General features: G+C 42.3%; 1 protein-coding gene across 2 annotated transcripts in view; it reads right to left on the bottom strand.

Annotated features, from left to right (window-relative positions):
• cpdp (CPD photolyase) overlaps positions 1 to 23,571 on the bottom strand; it is a 121,744-nt gene that overhangs the window by 53,451 nt on the left and 44,722 nt on the right. For both annotated transcript variants that reach the window (XM_034165208.1, XM_034165209.1), the window contains one exon: positions 13,548 to 13,730. In XM_034165208.1, coding sequence (XP_034021099.1) covers positions 13,548 to 13,730 — 183 coding nt within the window. The remainder of the gene's footprint in view (positions 1 to 13,547; positions 13,731 to 23,571) is intronic.

Here is a 23,571-nt window from a genome sequence, read left to right as displayed (position 1 = left end):
CCCGTACACACCTGACCCCTCTATTTGTGCTCTGAGCACCCCCGACTGGATGATGCATCAACATGTCATAACTCCTTCATGCATTACCTGATTGAATTGAAACTTCACATGTGTAATGATGATGAGCCCCTTAACACACCTGGCCCCTCTGTTTGTGTACTGAGTGCCCCCTAGTGGATGAACCATCAACATGTCATAACTCTTTCATGCATTGTGTGATTTACTTGAAATTTGAACTGTGTGATGAGTGTTTGCCCCTGTATGCACATGCCTACATCTGGTCACAAGGGGATGCGGTGGCCTGGGTAGGCGGTCGTGCGGAACGAGGGCCCATATATGACTGCTTGCAGTCCTAGTTATTATTATTCTCACTTTGAAATCCAAATTTCTGTCTTTTCCCATGATCAAAAACTCACCAATCTTTGCAAAGATGTCTGGCCGGATCCAAAATTCGATATTTTGGGGGTCTCGCACATGGTCGGAGCAAAACAGCAAAATAGAGCGCCCTAGAAATGTTCAAAATCCCTCCTGCATTGGCATTTTTTTGTCGTAGCCTCACGAAATTTGGTACATGTTTACCATGCTGGGATGCACAAAAAAGTCTGTTACTGTCATGGTGAAATGTCGACAGGAAGTCGGCCATTTTGATTTTAAGTTTAGATTTTGAGGTAATTTTTGCCATTTTTGGCCTTTCCACTACTCAAATTTGAACGAACGTGTCCTAGGGATTTCATCCAATCATTTTCAAATTTAGTACACATCATCATGACACCATGCTGATCAAAAGTTATCAAAAGAATTTCTGTAGGTCAAAAGGCATGGCTGATGGGGTTTGTCAAACTTTGGCGAGCGTTTCGGAGCACGACATTTCACTTCGAACGGCTGTCACGCCCACACACTTAATCGTAGGTCCTTCAAACTTGCTGGACATGAAGAGGGCTCTGCCCTAAACATCTGCATATATTAACTTAAAATTTCCACACGTTGTATTTGGACAAGCTCCTCCTAGGGATTTTGTCCAATGCACTTTAAATTTGTTACAGATCATCCAGAGACTATACTGATCAAAAGTTATCGAAAGGTTTTCTCCATGTCAAAGGGTGTGGTTGCTATGGCACCGCCATTTTGACCCTTCGCTATGGAACATCAAGTCATGATAACTCCTTCATGCTTTGCCTAATTGACTTGAAACTTCATATGTGTAATGATGGTCAGCCCCTTAACACACCTGACCCCTCTGTTTGTGCCCTGAGCGCCCCCTAGTGGATGAACAATCAACTTGTCATAACTCCTTCATGCATTGGCTGATTTGCTTGAAATTTGAGGCCCCTGTATGCACCTGCCCACATCTAGTCACAAGGGGACGTGCTGGCCTGGGTAGGTGGTCACGCGGCACGAGGGCCTGTATATGACTAGTTGGTTATTGTATTTGTTCACTCATGGCCCTTTAAGTTACATTAGTCTTAGTTTTGTTCTGTTAATCACATTTATTATGCTTAGTCATAGCTTTTTGTTATTTATCTTTGGTGTTGCTCTTCAGATTATGTTCCATTTGTTGTTCATTGCATTATCTGTTTATCAGTTATCTTGTTTTATTTATTGCGCTATTCTGTAGTCAATCTCAATCTATTTATAAACCACTTTAAAATGCATACCAACAACCAAAGCACTGTACACAAGAACAGGCAAGTTAAAATAAATAAATAAACCACAGTTAAATGCAGAAACACTAAAAAAAAAAAAAAAAAAAAAAAAGTCAAACTGCATTAAAAGCCAAAGAGAAGAAATGTGTTTTAAGAGAAGATTTAAAAGCAGAGAGAGAATCAGCCTGCCTAATGTGCAAAGGAAGATCATTCCACAGTATTGGGGCAATGACTGAAAAAGCTCAGTCACCTCTACACTTCCTCTTTGACCTTGGGATAACCAACAGTGACAAATCTGCTGACCTGAGTGAGTGTGAAAGGACATAAATGGAGCAGGTCAGACAGATATAATGGGGCAAAGCCATGAAGACATTTAAAAACAAAAGAATTTTAAAACCACTTCTAAAGTGAACTGGGAGCCAATGGAGTGAGGCCAAAACCGGTCTAATGTGCTCGCACCATCTAACACCAGCTAAAAGTCGAGCAGCAGCATTTTGCACCATCTGTAGGCGAGTAAGCAGAGTCTGTTTCAGCCCAATATAAAGTGCACTGCAAATAGTCCAGGCAATTAGTGATAAAAGCATGGATTAAAATCTCAAAATGATGCCGTGAAAGAAATCGCTTCACCTTGGCCAGTTGTCTAAGTTTATAGAAACTAGACTTGACTACTGACCTAATCTGAGCAACGAATTTAAGATCACTGTCCAGTTTTACACCCAGGTTTGTTGCTGTCTGTGTCAGATACTGACTCATGGGACCCAGATCAACATTGATTTTGGAAATGTCACTAGGTCCAAACAGCAACACCTCAGTCTTTTTATCATTCAGGTGTAGAAAATTTATGGACAACCATGCCTTAATGTCACCAATGCACTCTAGGAGATGGTTCGCAGAGTATGCATTTTGCTGCTTCAGTAGCATATAAATTTGACAGTCATCAGCATAAAAATGAAAAGAGATATCATGTCTCCTAAAAATTGATCCCATTGGGAGTAGATACAAAGAAAAAAGAAGCGGACCAAGTATGGAGCCTTGAGGCACCCCACATGTAAGGGGCGCTGCACAAGATTCAGCAGCTCCAATACGGACACAAAAACTTCTCTCTGAAAGGTAGGATCTAAACCAGTCTAAAACAACACCCTTAATGCCCACCCAGTTTTCCAGGCGAGACAAGAGGATCTGATGGTCCACTGTATCGAAGGCCACTGTTAGATCCAACAGGACCAAAACAACACAGTGACCAGAATCAGTAGCTACACAAATGTCATTAAAAACCCACAACAGTGCCGACTCAGTACTGTGACGGGATTTAAAACCAGACTGAAACAACTCCAGGGTGTCAAACAATGTCGGAATCTGTAGTTTTCTCTCGGCCCCTCCCCAATCGGACCGGGAGTGACATGTTTAGCCGCATGTTCTCCCTGAATTGCTGGCTGTCTGAGTGGTGTCCAAAAAATGAGGTGGGCTTCATAGATAATTGGCAAAGCTTCTGGGGAAAACCTGGTCTTGTTAGGAGAGACGGCATCCATCCCACTTTGGATGGAGCAGCTCTCATTTCTAGAAATCTGGCCAATTTTCTTAAATCCTCCAAACCGTGACTACCCAGGGTTGGGACCAGGAAGCAGAGTTGTAGTCTTACACACCTCTCTGCAGCTTCTCTCCCCCTGCCATCCCCTCATTACCCCATCCCCGTAGAGACGGTGCCTGCTCCCAGACCACCAATAACCAGCAAAAATCTATTTAAGCATAAAAATTCAAAAAGAAAAAATAATATAGCACCTTCAACTGCACCACAGACTAAACAGTTAAATGTGGTCTATTAAACATTAGATCTCTCTCTTCTAAGTCCCTGTTAGTAAATGATATAATAATTGATCAACATATTGATTTATTCTGCCTTACAGAAACCTGGTTACAGCAGGATGAATATGTTAGTTTAAATGAGTCAACACCCCCGAGTCACACTAACTGTCAGAACGCTCGTAGCACGGGCCGAGGCGGAGGATTAGCAGCAATCTTCCATTCCAGCTTATTAATTAATCAAAAACCCAGACAGAGCTATAATTCATTTGAAAGCTTGACTCTTAGTCTTGTCCATCCAAATTGGAAGTCCCAAAAACCAGTTTTATTTGTTGTTATCCATCGTCCACCTGGTCGTTACTGTGAGTTTCTCTGTGAATTTTCGGACCTTTTGTCTGACTTAGTGCTTAGCTCAGATAAGATAATTATAGTGGGCGATTTTAACATCCACACAGATGCTGAGAATGACAGCCTCAACACTGCATTTAATCTATTATTAGACTCAATTGGCTTTGCTCAAAATGTAAATGAGTCCACCCACCACTTTAATCATACCTTAGATCTTGTTCTGGCTTATGGTATGGAAATTGAAGACTTAACAGTATTCCCTGAAAACTCCCTTCTGTCTGATCATTTCTTAATAACATTTACATTTACTCTGATGGACTACCCAGCAGTGGGGAATAAGTTTCATTACACTAGAAGTCTTTCAGAAAGCGCTGTAACTAGGTTTAAGGATATGATTCCTTCTTTATGTTCTCCAATGCCATATACCAACACAGGGCAGAGTAGCTACCTAAACTCTGTAAGTGAGATAGAGTCAATAGTTTTACGAGGGCTGTCAATAAAGTATAGGTCCTTTTAATTTTTTTCAAAAACTATATGGATTTCATTCATATGTTTTTACGTCAGACATGCTTGAACCCTCGTGCGCATGCGTGAGTTTTTCCACGCCTGTCGGTGACGTCATCCGCCTGTGAGCACTCCTTGTGAGAGGAGTCGTCCAGCCCGTCGTCGGAATTCCTTTGTCTGAGAAGTTGCTGAGAGACTGGCGCTTTGTTTGATCAAAATTTTTTCTAAACCTGTGAGACACATTGAAGTGGACACGGTTCGAAAAATTAAGCTGGTTTTCAGTGAAAATTTTAACGGCTGATGAGAGATTTTGAGGTGATACTGTCGCTTTAAGGACTTCCCACGGAGCGAGACGTCGTGCAGCGCTCTCAGGCGCCGTCGTCAGCCTGTTTCAAGCTGAAAACCTCCACATTTCAGGCTCTATTGATCCAGGACGTCGTGAGAGAACAGAGAAGTTTCAGAAGAAGTCGGTTTCAGCATTTTATCCGGATATTCCACTGTTAAACAAGATTTTTTTATGAAAGACGTGCGGACGGGTGCGCGCGTCGGGACGCAGCCGGCGCGGTGCGGCGGCACAGGAAAAACACCTCCGTGTTGATAACCATTTGTAAAATCCAGGTGGCTTTTGATGGCTTTCAGTGGAGTGAGTATATGAGAAATTGTTTAACAGCTGGACATGTTCCAACTTGTCCTTAAGGCTTCCAACGGAGGTGTTTTTCCTGTGGCGGAGCATCGCGGCGGCTGCGAGCCGACGCTGCAATCCGTCTGCACGTCTTTCATTAAAAAAATCTCCTTTAACAGTGGAATATCTGGATAAAATGCTGAAACCGACTTCTTCTGAAACTTCTCTGTTCTCACACGACGTCCTGGATCAACAGAGCCTGAAATGTGGAGGTTTTCAGCTTGAAACAGGCTGACGATGGTGGCTGAGAGCGCTGCGCGACGTCTCGCACGGTGGGAAGTCCTTAAAGCGACAGTATCACCTCAAAATCTCTCATCAGCCGTTAAAATTTTCACTGAAAACCAGCTTAATTTTTCGAACCGTGTCCACTTCGATGTGTCTCACAGGTTTAGAAAAAATTTTGATCAAACAAAGCGCCAGTCTCTCAGCAACTTCTCAGACAAAGGAATTCCGACGACGGGCTGGACGACTCCTCCCACAAGGAGTGCTCACAGGCGAATGACGTCACCGACAGGCATGGAAAAACTCACGCATGCGCACGAGGGTTCAAGCATGTCTGACGTAAAAACATATGAATGAAATCCATATAGTTTTTGAAAAAAATAAAAAGGACCTATACTTTATTGACAGACCTCATATATCCTCTTTGAGGACAACTTTGGATGCTGTAGCTCCTCTGAAAAAGAGAACCTTAAATCAGAAGTGCTTGACTCTGTGGTATAACTCACAAACTCGCAGCTTAAAGCAGATAACCCGTAGGTTGGAGAGGAAATGGCGTCTCACTAATTTAGAAGATCTTCACTTAGCCTGGAAAAAGAGTCTGTTGCTCTATAAAAAAGCCCTCCGTAAAGCTAGGACATCTTACTACTCATCATTAATTGAAGAAAATAAGAACAACCCCAGGTTTCTTTTCAGCACTGTAGCCAGGCTGACAAAGAGTCACAGCTCTATTGAGCCGAGTATTCCTTTAACTTTAACTAGTAATGACTTCATGACTTTCTTTGCTAATAAAATTTTAACTATTAGAGAAAAAATTACTCATAACCATCCCAAAGACGTATCGTTCTCTTTGGCTGCTTTCAGTGATGCTGGTATTTGGTTAGACTCTTTCTCTCTGATTGTTCTGTCTGAGTTACTTTCATTAGTTACTTCCTCCAAACCATCAACATGTCTATTAGACCCCATTCCTACCAGGCTGCTCAAGGAAGCCCTACCATTAATTAATGCTTTGGTCTTAAATATGATCAATCTATCTTTATAAGTTGGCTATGTACCACAGGTTTTTAAGGTGGCAGTAATTAAACCATTACTTAAAAAGCCATCACTTGACCCAGCTATCGTAGCTAATTATAGGCCAATCTCCAACCTTCCTTTTCTCTCAAAAATTCTTGAAAGGGTAGTTGTAAAACAGCTAACTGATCATCTGCAGAGGAATGGTCTATTTGAAGAGTTTCAGTCAGGGTTTAGAATTCATCATAGTACAGAAACAGCATTAGTGAAGGTTACAAATGATCTTCTTATGGCCTCAGACAGTGGACTCATCTCTGTACTTGTTCTGTTAGACCTTAGTGCTGCTTTTGATACTGTTGACCATAAAATTTTATTACAGAGATTAGTGCATGCCATAGGTATTAAAGGCACTGCGCTGCAGTGGTTTGAATCATATTTATCTAATAGATTACAATTTGTTCATGTAAATGGGGAATCTTCTTCACAGACTAAGGTTAATTATGGAGTTCCACAAGGTTCTGTGCTAGGACCAATTTTATTCACTTTATACATGCTTCCCTTAGGCAGTATTATTAGACAGCATTGCTTAAATTTTCATTGTTACGCAGATGATACCCAGCTTTATCTATCCATGAAGCCAGAGGACACACACCAATTAGTTAAACTGCAGGAATGTCTTACAGACATAAAGACATGGATTACCTCTAATTTCCTGCTTTTAAACTCAGATAAAACTGAAGTTATTGTACTTGGCCCCACAAATCTTAGAAACATGGTGTCTAACCAGATCCTTACTCTGGATGGCATTACCCTGACCTCTAGTAATACTGTGAGAAATCTTGCAGTAATTTTTGATCAGGATATGTCCTTCAATGCGCATATTAAACAAATATGTAGGACTGCTTTTTTGCATTTACGTAATATCTCTAAAATTAGAAAGGTCTTGTCTCAGAGTGATGCTGAAAAACTAATTCATGCATTTATTTCCTCTAGGCTGGACTATTGTAATTCATTATTATCAGGTTGTCCTAAAAGTTCCCTGAAAAGCCTTCAGTTAACTTAAAATGCTGCAGCTGGAGTACTGACAGGGACTAGAAGGAGAGAGCACATATCACCCATATTGGCCTCTCTTCATTGGCTTCCTGTTAATTCTAGAATAGAATTTAAAATTCTTCTTCTTACTTATAAGGTTTTGAATAATCAGGTCCCATCTTATCTTAGGGACCTCATAGTACCATATCACCCCAATAGAGTGCTTCACTCTCAGACTGCAGGCTTACTTGTAGTTCCTAGGGTTTTTAAGAGTAGAATGGGAGGCAGAGCCTTCAGCTTTCAGGCTCCTCTCCTGTGGAACCAGCTCCCAATGCAGATCAGGGAGACAGACACCCTCTCTACTTTTAAGATTAGGCTTAAAACTTTCTTTTTTGCTAAAGCTTATAGTTAGGGCTGGATCAGGTGACCCTGAACCATCCCTTAGTTATGCTGCTATAGATGTAGACTGCTGGGGGGTTCCCATGATGCACTGTTTCTTTCTCTTTTTGCTCTGTATGCACCACTCTGCATTTAATCATTAGTGATCGATCTCTGCTCCCCTCCACAGCATGTCTTTTTCCTGGTTCTCTCCCTCAGCCCCAACCAGTCCTAGCAGAAGACTGCCCCTCCCTGAGCCTGGTTCTGCTGGAGGTTTCTTCCTGTTAAAAGGGAGTTTTTCCTTCCCACTGTAGCCAAGTGCTTGCTCACAGGGGGTCGTTTTGACCGTTGGGGTTTTACATAATTATTGTATGGCCTTGCCTTACAATATAAGGCACCTTGGGGCAACTGTTTGTTGTGATTTGGCGCTATATAAAAAACAATTGATTGATTGATTGATTGATTGTCCTGGCCTTCTGTCTGGAGGTGTCGCCTGCTGCTTTGCCCTGGCGTTCTGTCTAACCCTAACCCTAACCCTAACAATGGATTCGGACACCAGTACAGTTCTGGTGCTGTTAGATCTCAGTGCTGCATTTGATACCATGGATCATCATATTCAATTTCAATTTATTAATTTATATAGCGCCAACTCGCGACAAAGTCGCCCCAAGGCGCTTCACACAATTCATAACACAAATTAATTTAAAATCAAATTTAAAAGCAAGAAAAGCACAATAAAAAGATAAAACACAGCAGAATAAAAAGAAATTACAAAGCAAACACAAACACAAATTAAATTAATGATAAGACAGTCTAAAAAAGTGGGTCTTCAGTCTTGATTTAAAAGTCTCCACCATGTCAGACTGCCTAATAACAGCAGGTAGATCGTTCCAGAGAGCCGGACCACGGTAGGAGAAGGCTCTATACCCCACAGACTTCTTGTTCATCCTTGGAACACACAGAAGCCCTGTGCCCTGCGAACGCAAAGGCCGCGCAGGTACGTAGGGCTTAACCAAGTCCGCCAGGTAGGAAGGTGCTAGTCCGTGAACAATTTTATAAACCAACAATAAAACTTTAAAATCCGATCTGGCAGAAACCGGTAGCCAATGAAGAGATGCCAGAATGGGAGTAATGTGGTCAAACCTTCTACTTTGTGTCAAAAGTCTGGCAGCAGCATTCTGTACCAATTGAAGTCCTCGAATGCTAGACTGCGGCAGGCCAGAAAATAAAGCATTACAATAATCCAGTCTGGAAGAAATAAATGCATGTATTGAAGTCTCAGCATCAGCCACAGACAAGATGGGATGAATCCTCGCCACATTTCGCAGATGGAAGAATGCAGTCCTCGTAATGTCTCTAATGTCGGGGCCAAAAGACAATGTAGGATTGAAAAGTACTCCAAGATTCCTCACTTTGTCCGTATGATGCACAACACACAAACCCAAATTAAGCACCAGCTGGTCAAAATGATGCAGATGTCTGGCTGGACCAAGAACCATCATATTCTACTTGATAGGCTGGAAAATCATTTTGGGATTACTGGGAGTGCCCTTGCATGGTTTACGTCATACATTACCAGTCGTTCTTACTGTGTTTTGTACAGTAACACTACCTCTAACCTTAGTGACATGAAATTTGTGGTTCCACAGGGGTCCAGCATAGGCCCCCTGCTTATCTCCCTTTATATAGCACCCCTTGGGCACATACTGCAGCACTCTGGGATTACCTGCTATGCTGATGATACTCAGTTATACATGCCAATAACTGCTGGCAATCTCATTCATGTAAAATACTTAGAAGATTGCCTTGCATCAGTGAGATGTTGGATGTCTAGAAACTTACTACTTTTAAACTCTGATAAGACTGAAATGATGATTCTTGGTCCAGTGAGACATCTGCATCAATTTGACCAGTTAACGCTTAGCCTCAGGGTGCAGGACTACTTTGTGTCCCTAAGGTGAATAAGAAGTCTGCGGGTCACAGAGCTTTCTCTTATCGTACCCCTGTTCTATGGAATGATCTCCCTGTGTAAATAAAACAGTCAGATTCTGTGGAGACTTTCAAGTCCAGACTTAAGATGCACTTATTTTCCCTTTCGTACAGCTAGCATACTGGCAAAGTATAGTTCTATACTTTTTACTCTTTTAAATAATTTTATTAGTAATTGGAGCGAGCTGCGGCCTCAACTTTACCTAAATTCTGTGTCTTTTATTGAAGCTTAGGGCTAGTGGCTGGCAATCACCTTAGTACTTCCTGTTTTTCTTGTTGTTTAATGCTGACAAATTATACTGTATTTCTTGTCTTTCTGTTATCTGATTCTGTTTTTTTCTCTCTGTTTAAGGTGCAGCTCCATCCAGAGATGGGTGTGGTATTTGTGCTGGAGACCCGCCTGTCCTGTACACCAACAGCATTTCTTGTATATTCGCTTTGTGAATTGTTCTATAATTTGTGTCTGTAGCATGGCTCTATCAGAGGGTCACCCTTTTGAGTCTGGTCTGCTTAAGGTTTCTTCCTCAGAGGGAGTTTTTCCTTACCACTGCTGCTCCGGGGGTTAGTAAGGTTAGACCTTACTTGTGTGAAGTGCCTTGAGGCAACTCTGTTGTGATTTGGCGCTATATAAATGACAATAAATTGAAAAATTGAAATGGGCTGGTGTCGCAGACCAAACAGTCCCCCTGTAAAAATTGGTCCGCCTGCCTCCACTGCGCATGCATCATTTGGAACCACAGCAGCTCATCTGAGACAGAGATGACAGAGACCTATTAACATCAGGTGACAAAGTGAAACCTCTGAAATCATTCTAAAGTCAGTTTTAAGCAGAAATGAGGCTGTTATAAGCAGAAATGGGGCAATAATTGGTGACGCTTGAAATGATGGAGGCACAGTGAATGCAGCAGCTAGCAGCTCGTGTAGTTGTGGTGCTCTGATCACTTTCCTTTTTTATGATGAAATAATGCTGAATTTGTGTGGAAATGTTTGTTGTAGAAAAGCTTCAGATATCTGTTGCTGAGATAGATGATGACTGGAGGCAGTTTGAAGCAGAAATGAGGTGATAATCCGTGAACTGCTGCTGAAGACGCATGTGTAGTGAATGCAGGGCCGAACAATTTTAAGGGGGGACCGTTCGGTCGGTGACACTGGTAGTTAGAGAGCACCTCCAGGTCGAAGTAAGGTTTTTTCCCCATCTGGGGTTTGATGACAGCACTTTTCAGTAATGATGGGACACGACCAAATTGCAGAGAGGGGTTTATTATTTGTGTGGTGAGAGGGCTTAGGACAGGGAGGTTGGATTTAATGAGGGCTGTAGGGAAGTGATCCAGGGCACAGGTGGATGGCTTCAGTTTTCTGATGAGGCCCTCAATCTCACTCTGTGTGACCTCAGCAAAGCAGCTGAAAATCACCGGGTGTGGAGAAACTGATGGCAAGGGTGGGGTGTGCATCATGTGTGCAGATGAGATGAGTTTGTATCAGTTTCTGTCAGTGTCTGCATAATGTCTGGAGTTGCCTTGACAACATCAGACTGTCGGGGAGGGCAGAAGATACAAGGGGCAGCTGAATGGTTCACCAAGGCTGTAGAAATTCTTCTGGAGGAAAACAGTGGGGCATTTTGACCTTCGGAAGCTGAAAAGCCTGCCATGTTTAGTGTTGAGCAGAGAAACACATTTGCAGCTCCTCTGACCCACCAAATCCAATTTATGAGTATTGCCTGGTCTCTGACATCTTCCTTTGGAAGGTATATATTTACTCTGAGATGTTATCCAACTTACATCTGAGTTCAAGGGTCAATGCAGTATGAGACGGTATCGCCTTGCCTAACTCATTAATTATGATAAACAGGTGAGGGGTCGTGGTTCTGGTAGCAGCCATCTTGCCAATCCCCCTTTAGGTCAAAGCAACATATAAACCAATAAGCACCAGCCCTCCCACAATAAAACCAAATATAAATAAATCTTCAACGTCCTCGACAGAGAGTGGTACCAAGCATGCAACCCGCTACTTCTCTCATACGTCAAGAATATAGCCCGCAGGGTAGGTGCCATCTGGGCACGCAAGATCCCCCAGCCCTGATTTCCTTATTGAAAAAATGGTGTCAATAGTGTTCAGAGACCAGCTGATCAATTCCATGGTTAATCCAATATAGTCTGAAGAATTCACAGTCCAGTGAAGTATGTACTTTGAAGGTTGGAGCAGAGATAGAGGAGAGAGGAGAGATGAGGAGATGCAACCGCCCTCGCCGGAGTGCCAAGCTGGAGGCACTGTACAGGAGTTTGGCCTGGAATGTTCACACTGCACTGATAGGTAACAGTGAGCAGGTGTGATGACACACCCATTCACTGCAGTGGGAGCAAGCAGGGACACTGTTGGTGAGTTTGAGCCAAAATTTCTAGTTTATTTGTTACTTTAATATTTGTATAATTGCAAGATTCTAGTTAAAATCGATTCAAGACTGATCCAAACCTGAGTTAGCAGATTTATTCAAACATTTGTTTGTTTGTAATCTGTACTTCAGCATGAGAAATGTTTAATTGGACAGAATGTTTGACAATTTAGACAAATATTATACTTAATTTAGGTTTATTCATTAATAAATGGATATAATGGTGTTTTATTTTGTAATTGAAGTGGAAACATGAAGATCACTTTGAAATAGACACTTTTATCTTTAAAATGTTTATTTCAGTGATTTGTATTTAAAATCCATAGTTAACAATGACACTGAAATGTATTTAAAATGTTCATAGTGGAATCATAAAATAGAAAATTCTTGTATATAAAATCATGTATTCAAATACTCTTAGTTAAAATTGAAGGTTACAATTTTGGATTAAAAAGTAATGTCAAATTACAGATTGGAGATTGCAGTTGGAACTTGGAAAACTGCAGACTAAAACTCTTGTAAACTAAAATAGGACATTTAAGTTCATAATTGGCAATAACTATCTAGAAATGAAAACTTATTTTCTAAATATAGATTAGATTACCATTTTCTTGCTCTAATTTGCATTTTCTACCTTTTTCTTTCTTTTCCTATTGTCAGGTTTTTAACCTGCATATTGCACTAGTAAAAACAATAAATGTGTTAAACGCTGAGTTGGCCTCACGTTCTGCTTCTCTCCCAGTCCGTTCTATGTATATCAAAATATACATCTTAGCTGCCTCAAGGCGCTTCACACAAGTCATGCTGAACATCACCAACCCCTGTTGTTGTGGAATATCCTGGCAGGTCGAAATAAATTGAGAGGCTCAAACTAAAAATAGGCTCAGCGAAGCAGCGAACAGACAGCGCCTGCATCCTCCCAGGGATGCCCTGGGGCGTCCCCAGACCTCTGCTCTTCCTGACTCCCAACTGTACATATGACTTGATTTGCACTTCTGGTTAGATGTCAAACTGCCTTTTATTGGCCCTGTACCTGCACAATGACAATAAAGTTGAATCAAATCTAAATTCTAAGAAGAACTTGAACAATGAAAAAGGGAGGTTTTCCCATAATCCTGAACCTCTAAATGTCTTTAAATATTGTAAAATAAAATATGCAGCTTGCATCATTATGAGAGAAGCTGTAGTCCTGAGGATTAACATTATTGCTGAACAAATCTAAAGTGTTCATAAACTTCAAACCTGAATGTTTCATGAGTTTGGTTTTCTCAGGGGAACATACTGTGTGTGTGTGTGTTCACACAGGCACAGACACAATTATTAGGCAACTATATGCCTAATTTATTTATCAAAATTAGAGCAACTTTAACCTTTGACCCCTGTACAAACTGAAATCGACCTTTCTCACCATTCTTGCTGCTTTTACCTCATAACTCCAGAGCATTCAATCACAGACTGTCCAAACTATACCTTTTTGTAATTTCTGTGTTCAGATAAATAACATGGTGTAGTTTTCAATGTGACTGGAGCAAAAACAGAAAAGCCTTGATACCTGAAAGAAAGGCACATCCTCGGGCAGCTCATCTCTCATGTCACTGACCCACTGGGTGGGCAACCTGAGAGGACAAAAGTCAGTGACAACGCCACCTATACCACAGTCCATGATGAAGCGTGGCAGCACGTCCTGTGCATAACCCATCAGCAGGTGGAAACTGATGTCCAGCTTCTGACACTCCTAGAAACAGTCAATTACAGAGAAACCGTTATGAACTGGAGCTGGGTATACAACAACAAGCCCCAGCCAGCTTCAAAACAAAATAACTATGAGAGCTAAACATTCCAGGATCCAAAAAATGTCTCATGTAGTAACAGCACTTTGTGGGAGGAAGATGGGTTTGAGGTTGAAGAGACCATTTATGACCAGAGGATCACTGGCTCTATTCCCCGTCAGACAGGAAAGAGACAATAAGATGTTCCTGAGCAAGGTTCTTACTCCTTAATGCACACATTTCTCTCAGCGTGCAGATGAGCGTTACATGGCAGTGGAGAGCCATCAGTGTGTGTATGAGTGAAAAAGATGCCTAAAAGTGAGGAATCACTGATCATTTACCATTTGCTCCAACTGAGCTTCATTCCCTTTCTACACAATACATTCGCACAACTCTAGGCTTTTCTATAATTGCTCCTTAACCCTCTGGGGTCCGAGGGCATTTTTTTGGACAGTTCACTCCCCTGGCATGAATGTTTTATTATTGCTTTTAACAGCTCTCCCTGCATCCTACAATCAAGTTTTATGTCTCTTTTTTCAGGACAACCTGTGCTTTCAGAATATATATGGTTTTGTTGTGTTTTATAAGTGTAATAAAGGTTTACAATCAAAAATAAGAAAAGAAAAAATTAAAGCGAAAAATAATTTTCCACACACATTTATTCAAAACACACAGCAAACGATTATTTGGGTAATCGATTAATCTGATGGGGTTTCGACACGATTAATCAATTAAACGGATTAGCGGGGAATTTTTAAAAAATGTGCCAGGGAAACAATTTTTCTCTCCTTCCATCACTTTATTTAACAGTAAGTCCCTTCTGCTGCTCCCTTGTTTGCACTCGGGGTCACCACAGCAAATCCAAGGTGGATCTGCATGTTGAATTGGCACAGGTTTTACGCCGGATGCCCTTCCTGACGCAACTCCACATTACATGGAGAAATGTGGCAGGGGTGGGATTTGAACCCGGAACCCTCTGCACTGAAACCAAGCACATTAACCACTTGGCCACCACCCCCTTCATCACTTTACTTAACAACAGAACATTATTTGAAAACTTAAAATACTTGAAAATCAACAAATAGTCAAATGTTCCTTGGCTGTTGAAATATAAAATAATAAAACAGTTTATAATAAAGAACAAAAATAATTATTTCAAATGACATTGCTTTATCAAAGTGCTGAGTTGCCATAAAACAACACTGAAACATATAAATGTTATAAAATACGTATATGGTGAAAAAAGAGGTATTTTATTACTGCAAATGAGCAATTAGCATAAACAGTTAACCATCAAACCTAAATCAAAAACTGTAGCCGACTCATATGTGCAACATTCTCTGGATAACTTGGAATCTATGTGGTCATTTCACAATGACACACGTGACTCATCCCACATATACGTATTTCTCTCCCTCCCTCTCTCCCTCTCCCTCTCTCACACACACACACACACACACACACACACACACACACACACACACACACACACACACACACACACACACACACACACACACACACACACACACACACACACACACACACACACACACACACACACACACACACACCATATTTGAGCAAACTTTGGAAACATGAAGACTTTCAACAGTAAAATAAAGCCTATAAATGAATTTCTGGAGCTATACATCCAGAAGGAGCTCGTTTTATGTGAAGACTTTGACGGAGTTTTTTTCTGCTGCAGCGCTGTTCGGCTCTCTATCTGCCGGGGGGAGTGGGGGCGGCCACGTCTGCACAAACAGCTGGCTGAATTTTTAAAAACGACCTGAGAGCACGGCAGAGTGTGATGGCACTGTCAGAACACTGATGGCGCGGCGTGTCTGGGGAGAACTCGGTGTTATCATGTTTTCCGATTGTCCGCTGCGTAGAGTGTGGCAGGAAAAACTGAAGACGCTTTCTCCACACAGCCATCCGTTTAGAAATGATGTGGTGGTTTCTGCCTCTCGATGGCAGCTCGGAGCGCGGCGTGCCGTGCGCCATTGTGGGCCGTCCTTAAAGCTGTAGTAACACTCCTTATTCTCTGTGAAGCCCGTAAAATTTTCACAGAAAGCCAGATAAATTTTTCGAATGGTTTCCAGCTGCCTGTCTCTAACAGTTTCTGAAAAAATTCTGATGGAAAAAAAAGCCCAAATCATTCTGCCATTTCCTCACAATGAAACAACGACGAGAGGGGTGGAGCAGTGCTCACTCAAAGCCTGCCCACAGGCAAATGACACAACCGCCAGGCATGGAAAAACTCACGCATGCGCACGAAGGTTCAAGCTTGGCTGACGTAAAAACATATGAATCAAATCCATATAGTTTTTGAAAAAAATAAAAAGGTACGATACTTTTCTAACAGACCTCGTATTCTCTCCACCGCAACCCGCTCTCCTCCCTTGTCAGCATACTTCCATCTGCATCCTTTATTGCTCTAATCTGCTGCACATCCTTTCCTGCTCTGTCTCTGTATGACCAATTGGTAGAAGTCTTTTTCCCCCGTCCTTATACCCTCGTCACAACAGAGGCTGAATGAGCCCAAATCCCATCCGAATGAAAAGTAGATCCACATTCAGGAGGTGTTGAGGTGCATTTGTGGCCATCGAACAGCATTCTAAGCACAATCTAAACAGTTAGGCACAGTCGTGCGGCTGCCTCAAATTTTTTGCACATGTTCAAAACATTTGTGGCCCAGTTGAATGGAAGAACTATCACACAGCAGTCGATGTGCAGTCTGACTGCATTCTAAACAATCAGACGCAATGAAAACGAGCTTCATGACTTTATGATCATGTTCGCAGGGACGTTCGGCATGTTTCCGCCACGTACGGCACATGCACAAATCAGTCGGAGCATGTCGGAATACAACTTGGGTATTCAGACGGCTGTACTCCACAATTCTTTTCCCCCTCCCCAGATGTGGCACTAACCTTGTTTTTTGACATTCTGCCTGATTCAGCTTGGCTCATGCTCACTTTTACTGTGTGATGTGGGTCTTAGGGTCCTATCTCACTGGATCGTGACAGCCTGTGAGCAGCAATTACAAGGGTAATTGCTTGATTTCTTGCAACGTTCGCAGGGTGGCAATTTTCCCTTGCATGGTGTTGCCAGCATCGCAAATGGATATTGAATTTTTCAAAGTTGGCAAGGCAACAAGGTTCCTCCCAGTTTGCTCCCAGAGCCATTGCTGCTGTAGTGTGACCCTCTGAATGTACTCACTGTGACTCCTAACATGAGAGATTCATGACAGAACTGTGGGGTGGGGTACACTACAATAATGCAGATGATCGGAGAGGAACAGCTGCTTCTGCAAGTGGCTGAGCAACTGCCAGCCTAACCACAGTTGCGTTTAATTTTTCTTTAAATCTAGAGCACAGTCTCTCTCTCCTCCCATTCTCTCCCTTTTCCGTCTCTCTCTGTCTCTCTCTTTCTCTTCCTTCCCCCCATTCTCGCCCTCTCCGTTGCTTTTTCCTCTCCCATAATATCTTGGTTCTTGGTGCTCATTGTGAGTGAAGGAATATGATGACATGTTTTGATGAAACAGCACTCTGCTAATATTCAGCTCTCCTACAAGCACACTTCATCTTCTTTGTCTTTCGGCTCTTCCCGTTAGGGGTCGCCACAGCAGATCATCTCACCCGGCCCCCTTATCTTCCTCTGTCACACCAACCACTTGCATGTCCTCCCTCAGCACATCCATGAACCTCCTCTTTGGTCTCCCTCTTCTCCTCCTACCTGGTGGCTCCATTCTCAGCATCCTTCTCCCTATATACCCTGGGTCCCTCCTCTGCACATGTCCAAACCATCTCAATCTCGCCTCTCTGACTTAGTCTCCAAACCGTCCCACCTGAGCTGTCCCTCTGATATGTTCATTCCTAATCTTGTCCATTCTTGTCACTCCCAAAGAGAATCTCAACATCTTCAGCTCTGCCACCTCCAGCTCTGCCTCCTGTCTTTTTGTTAGTGCCACTGTCTCTAAACTATACAACATAGCTGGTCTCACTACTGTTTGGTAAACTTTCCCCTTCACTCTTGCTGATATTCTTCGGTCACAAATCACTCCTGCCACCTTTCTCCACCCACTCCACCCTGCCTGCACTCTCTTCTTCACTTCTCTACCACACTCTCCAATACCTTGAACAGTTGACCCCAAATATTTAAACTCATCTACTTTCATCACTTCTACTCCTTGTAACTGCACTATTCCACTAGGCTCCCTCCCATTCACACACATGTACTCAGTCTTGCTTGTACTGACTTTCATTCCCCTTCTCTCCAGAGCATATCTCCACCTCTCCAGACTAGACTCAACTTGCTCTCTACTCTCACTACAGATCACAATGTCATCTGCAAACATCATAGTCCATGGGGACTCCTGTCTGATCTCATCTGTCAACCTGTCCATCATCACTGCAAACAAGAAAGGACTCAGAGCTGATCCTTGGTGTAACCTAACATACTTCTCTGCCACTCCAGACTATCTCATACAATACCACAACTCTTCTCTTGGCACCCTATCATAAGCTTTTTCTAAGTCCACAAACACACAATGTAACTCTTTCTGGCCTTCTCTGTACTTCTCCAACAATATTCTCAGAGCAAACATTGCATCTGTAGTGCTCTTTCTCGGCATGAAACCATATTGCTGCTCACAGATCTCCACCTGTTTTCTAAGCCTAGCTTCTACTACTCTTTCCCATAACTTCATACTGTGGCTGATCAACTTTATGCCTCTGTAGTTACTGCAGCTCTGCACATCACCCTTGTTCTTGAAAATAGGAACCAGCACACTTCGTCTCCACCCCTCAGGCATCCTCTCACTTTCCAAAATTTTATTAAACAATCTGGTTAGAAACTCTACTGCCATCTCTCCTAAACATTTCCATGCCTCCACTAGAATGTCATCTGGACCAACTGCCTTTCCACTCTTCATCCTCTTCACAGCAGCCCTCAATTCTTCCTTACTAATCTCTTGTACTTACTGATTTATTCTCAACACATCATCCAGCCTTTTCTCTCGCTCATTTTCTTCATTCATCAGCTCTTCAAAATATTCCCTCCACCTTCTCAGCACATTACCATGTGCATCTTTTACCACCCTAACCTGCTGCACATCCTTTCCAGCTCTGTCCCTTTGTCTGGCCAGTCGGTCCTTTTCTTCTTCCTTACTATTCAACTTCTTGTATACCTCGCAATGTGCCTTTTTCCTTTGCTTTTGCCACTTCTCTTTTCACCTTACGCCACATCTCTTTGTACTCCTGTCTACTTTCTTCATCTCTCTGACTATCCACCACCAAGTCTCCTTGTCTTCCTTCCACCGTCCAGATGTCATACCCAGTACTGCCCTAGCTGTCTCTCTCACCACATCTGCAGTACTTTTCCAGTTGTCCAAAATTGCTTCCCCTCCAACCAGTGCTTCTCTCACCTGCTCGCTCAATTTCACACAGCAGTCTTCCTCCTTCAGCTTTCACCATCTGATCCTTTGTTGAGCTCTCACTCTCTTCTTCTTCTTTACCTCTAAAGTCATCCTACAAACAACCATCCTATGCTGTCTAGTGACACTCTCTCCTGCTACCACCTTACAGTCTGATTTCTTTTAACTTGCATCTCCTATAAAGAATGTAGTCCACCTGTGTGCACCTTCCTCCACTCTTCTTAAAGTAGGTATGCACCACAGCCATTTCCATCCTTTTGGCAAAATCAACTACCATCTGTCCTTCCCCGTTCCTATCCTTGAAACCATATCTACCCATTACTTCCTCATCACCTCTGTTCCCTTCACCAACATGCCCAATGAAGTCTGCTCCTATCACCACTCTTTCATGCTTGGGCACACTCTCCACCACCTCATCTAACACACTCCAGAAATCTTTTTTCTCCTTCATCTCACAACCTACCTGTGGGGCATATGCACTGATGATATTCATCATCACCCCTTCAATTTCCAACTTCACACACACACACACACACTGTCAGACACTTGCTTAACCTCCAACACACTTTTAACATACTCTTCCTTTAAAATGACGCCAACACCATTTCTCTTCCTGTCCTCACCATGGTACCCATAGGCTAGTGAGTTAGTAAGAGCAGGAGCACCACCGATGCTCATGCTCTTACTTCCCTTCCACTTGGTCTCTTGCACACACACACTCTGAGACAAGACCTTTCTAGTTTTAGAGAAATTTGCACAAATGCAAAAAAGCATTCCTACATATTTGCTACTGGTGGTTGGCTCTCACTGCGGTATTGTATCACTTCCTGTTCCGGAGCCCAGCGGTGTTTTTCTGTATCTGTTAGCTGTTTAATCTGCGCAGTTAGATTGATCTAGTTATCTAGATTACGATTTGTTTCCCAGTGTAATCTTTACGTGCCTTAACTAAAGCACTCCTTCTGCTGAATCACCTCTAAATTATTTACACATTATTCACTTTGCGTGTTTTTAGGAATCCGCTAGGTTAGCGTAGCTACTAGCTCTTAGCCGATTTAGCATGGCGGCTTCTCCTGTCTCTCCCGCACTTTTCTGCTCTGGGTGTGAAATGTTTAGTTATTCCTCGGCCTCCTTTAGCAGTAACGGTACTTGTAATAAGTGTAGCTTATTCGTAGCTTTGGAGGCCAGGCTGGGCGAATTGGAGACTCGGCTCCGCACCGTGGAAAATTCTACAGCTAGCCAGGCCCCTGTAGTCGGTGCGGACCAAGGTAGCTTAGCTGCCGTTAGTTCCCCTCTGGCAGATCCCGAGCAGCCGGGAAAGCAGGCTGCCTGGGTGACTGTGAGGAGGAAGCGTAGCCCTAAACAGAAGCCCAGTGTACACCGCCAACCCGTTCACATCTCTAACCGTTTTTCCCCACTCGACGACACACCCGCCGAGGATCAAACTCTGGTTATTGGCGACTCTGTTTTGAGAAATGTGAAGTTAGCGACACCAGCAACCATAGTCAATTGTCTTCCGGGGGCCAGAGCAGGCGACATTGAAGGAAATTTGAAACTGCTGGCTAAGGCTAAGCGTAAATTTGGTAAGATTGTAATTCACGTCGGCAGTAATGACACCCGGTTACGGCAATCGGAGGTCACTAAAATTAACATTAAATCGGTGTGTAACTTTGCAAAAACAATGTCGGACTCTGTAGTTTTCTCTGGGCCCCTCCCCAATCGGACCAGGAGTGACATGTTTAGCCGCATGTTCTCCTTGAATTGCTGGTTGTCTGAGTGGTGTCCAAAAAATGAGGTGGGCTTCATAGATAATTGGCAAAGCTTCTGGGGAAAACCTGGTCTTGTTAGGAGAGACGGCATCCATCCCACTTTGGATGGAGCAGCTCTCATTTCTAGAAATCTGGCCAATTTTCTTAAATCCTCCAAACCGTGACTATCCAGGGTTGGGACCAGGAAGCAGAGTTGTAGTCTTACACACCTCTCTGCAGCTTCTCTCCCCCTGCCATCCCCTCATTACCCCATCCCCGTAGAGACGGTGCCTGCTCCCAGACCACCAATAACCAGCAAAAATCTATTAAGCATAAAATTCAAGAAGAAAAAATAATATAGCACCTTCAACTGCACCACAGACTAAAACAGTTAAATGTGGTCTATTAAACATTAGGTCTCTCTCTTCTAAGTCCCTGTTGGTAAATGGTATAATAATTGATCAACATATTGATTTATTCTGCCTAACAGAAACCTGGTTACAGCAGGATGAATATGTTAGTTTAAATGAGTCAACACCCCCGAGTCACACTAACTGTCAGAATGCTCGTAGCACGGGCCGGGGCGGAGGATTAGCAGCAATCTTCCATTCCAGCTTATTAATTAATCAAAAACCCAGACAGAGCTTTAATTCATTTGAAAGCTTGACTCTTAGTCTTGTCCATCCAAATTGGAAGTCCCAAAAACCAGTTTTATTTGTTATTATCTATCGTCCACCTGGTCGTTACTGTGAGTTTCTCTGTGAATTTTCAGACCTTTTGTCTGACTTAGTGCTTAGCTCAGATAAGATAATTATAGTGGGCGATTTTAACATCCACACAGATGCTGAGAATGACAGCCTCAACACTGCATTTAATCTATTATTAGACTCTATTGGCTTTGCTCAAAAAGTAAATGAGTCCACCCACCACTTTAATCATATCTTAGATCTTGTTCTGACTTATGGTATGGAAATAGAAGACTTAACAGTATTCCCTGAAAACTCCCTTCTGTCTGATCATTTCTTAATAACATTTACATTTACTCTGATGGACTACCCAGCAGTGGGGAATAAGTTTCATTACACTAGAAGTCTTTCAGAAAGCGCTGTAACTAGGTTTAAGGATATGATTCCTTCTTTATGTTCTCTAATGCCATATACCAACACAGTGCAGAGTAGCTACCTAAACTCTGTAAGGGAGATAGAGTATCTCGTCAATAGTTCTACATCCTCATTGAAGACAACTTTGGATGCTGTAGCTCCTCTGAAAAAGAGAGCTTTAAATCAGAAGTGTCTGACTCCGTGGTATAACTCACAAACTCGTAGCTTAAAGCAGATAACCCGTAAGTTGGAGAGGAAATGGCGTCTCACTAATTTAGAAGATCTTCACTTAGCCTGGAAAAAGAGTCTGTTGCTTTATAAAAAAGCTCTCCGTAAAGCTAGGACATCTTTCTACTCATCACTAATTGAAGAAAATAAGAACAACCCCAGGTTTCTTTTCAGCACTGTAGCCAGGCTGACAAAGAGTCAGAGCTCTATTGAGCTGAGTATTCCTTTAACTTTAACTTGTAATGACTTCATGACTTTCTTTGCTAACAAAATTTTAACTATTAGAGAAAAAATTACTCATAACCATCCCAAAGACATATCGTTATCTTTGGCTGCTTTCAGTGATGCGGATATTTGGTTAGACTCTTTCTCTCCGATTGTTCTGTCTGAGTTATTTTCATTAGTTACTTCATCCAAACCATCAACATGTTTATTAGACCCCATTCCTACCAGGCTGCTCAAGGAAGCCCTACCATTATTTAATGCTTCGATCTTAAATATGATCAATCTATCTTTGTTAGTTGGCTATGTACCACAGGCTTTTAAGGTGGCAGTAATTAAACCATTACTTAAAAAGCCATCACTTGACCCAGCTATCTTAGCTAATTATAGGCCAATCTCCAACCTTCCTTTTCTCTCAAAAATTCTTGAAAGGGTAGTTGTAAAACAGCTAACTGATCATCTGCAGAGGAATGGTCTATTTGAAGAGTTTCAGTCAGGTTTTAGAATTCATCATAGTACAGAAACAGCATTAGTGAAGGTTACAAATGATCTTCTTATGGCCTCGGACAGTGGACTCATCTCTGTGCTTGTTCTGTTAGACCTCAGTGCTGCTTTTGATACTGTTGACCATAAAATTTTATTACAGAGATTAGAGCATGCCATAGGTATTAAAGGCACTGCGCTGCAGTGGTTTGAATCATATTTGTCTAATAGATTACAATTTGTTCATGTAAATGGGGAATCTTCTTCACAGACTAAAGTTAATTATGGAGTTCCACAAGGTTCTGTGCTAGGACCAATTTTATTCACTTTATACATGCTTCCCTTAGGCAGTATTATTAGACGGTATTGCTTAAATTTTCATTGTTACGCAGATGATACCCAGCTTTATCTATCCATGAAGCCAGAGGACACACACCAATTAGCTAAACTGCAGGATTGTCTTACAGACATAAAGACATGGATGACCTCTAATTTCCTGCTTTTAAACTCAGATAAAACTGAAGTTATTGTACTTGGCCCCACAAATCTTAGAAACATGGTGTCTAACCAGATCGTTACTCTGGATGGCATT

The sequence above is a fragment of the Thalassophryne amazonica genome, unplaced genomic scaffold (assembly GCF_902500255.1).
Source record: "Thalassophryne amazonica unplaced genomic scaffold, fThaAma1.1, whole genome shotgun sequence".
In the NCBI taxonomy this organism is placed as follows: Eukaryota; Metazoa; Chordata; class Actinopteri; order Batrachoidiformes; family Batrachoididae; genus Thalassophryne; species Thalassophryne amazonica.
This window is presented reverse-complemented; position numbering and strand designations above follow the sequence as displayed.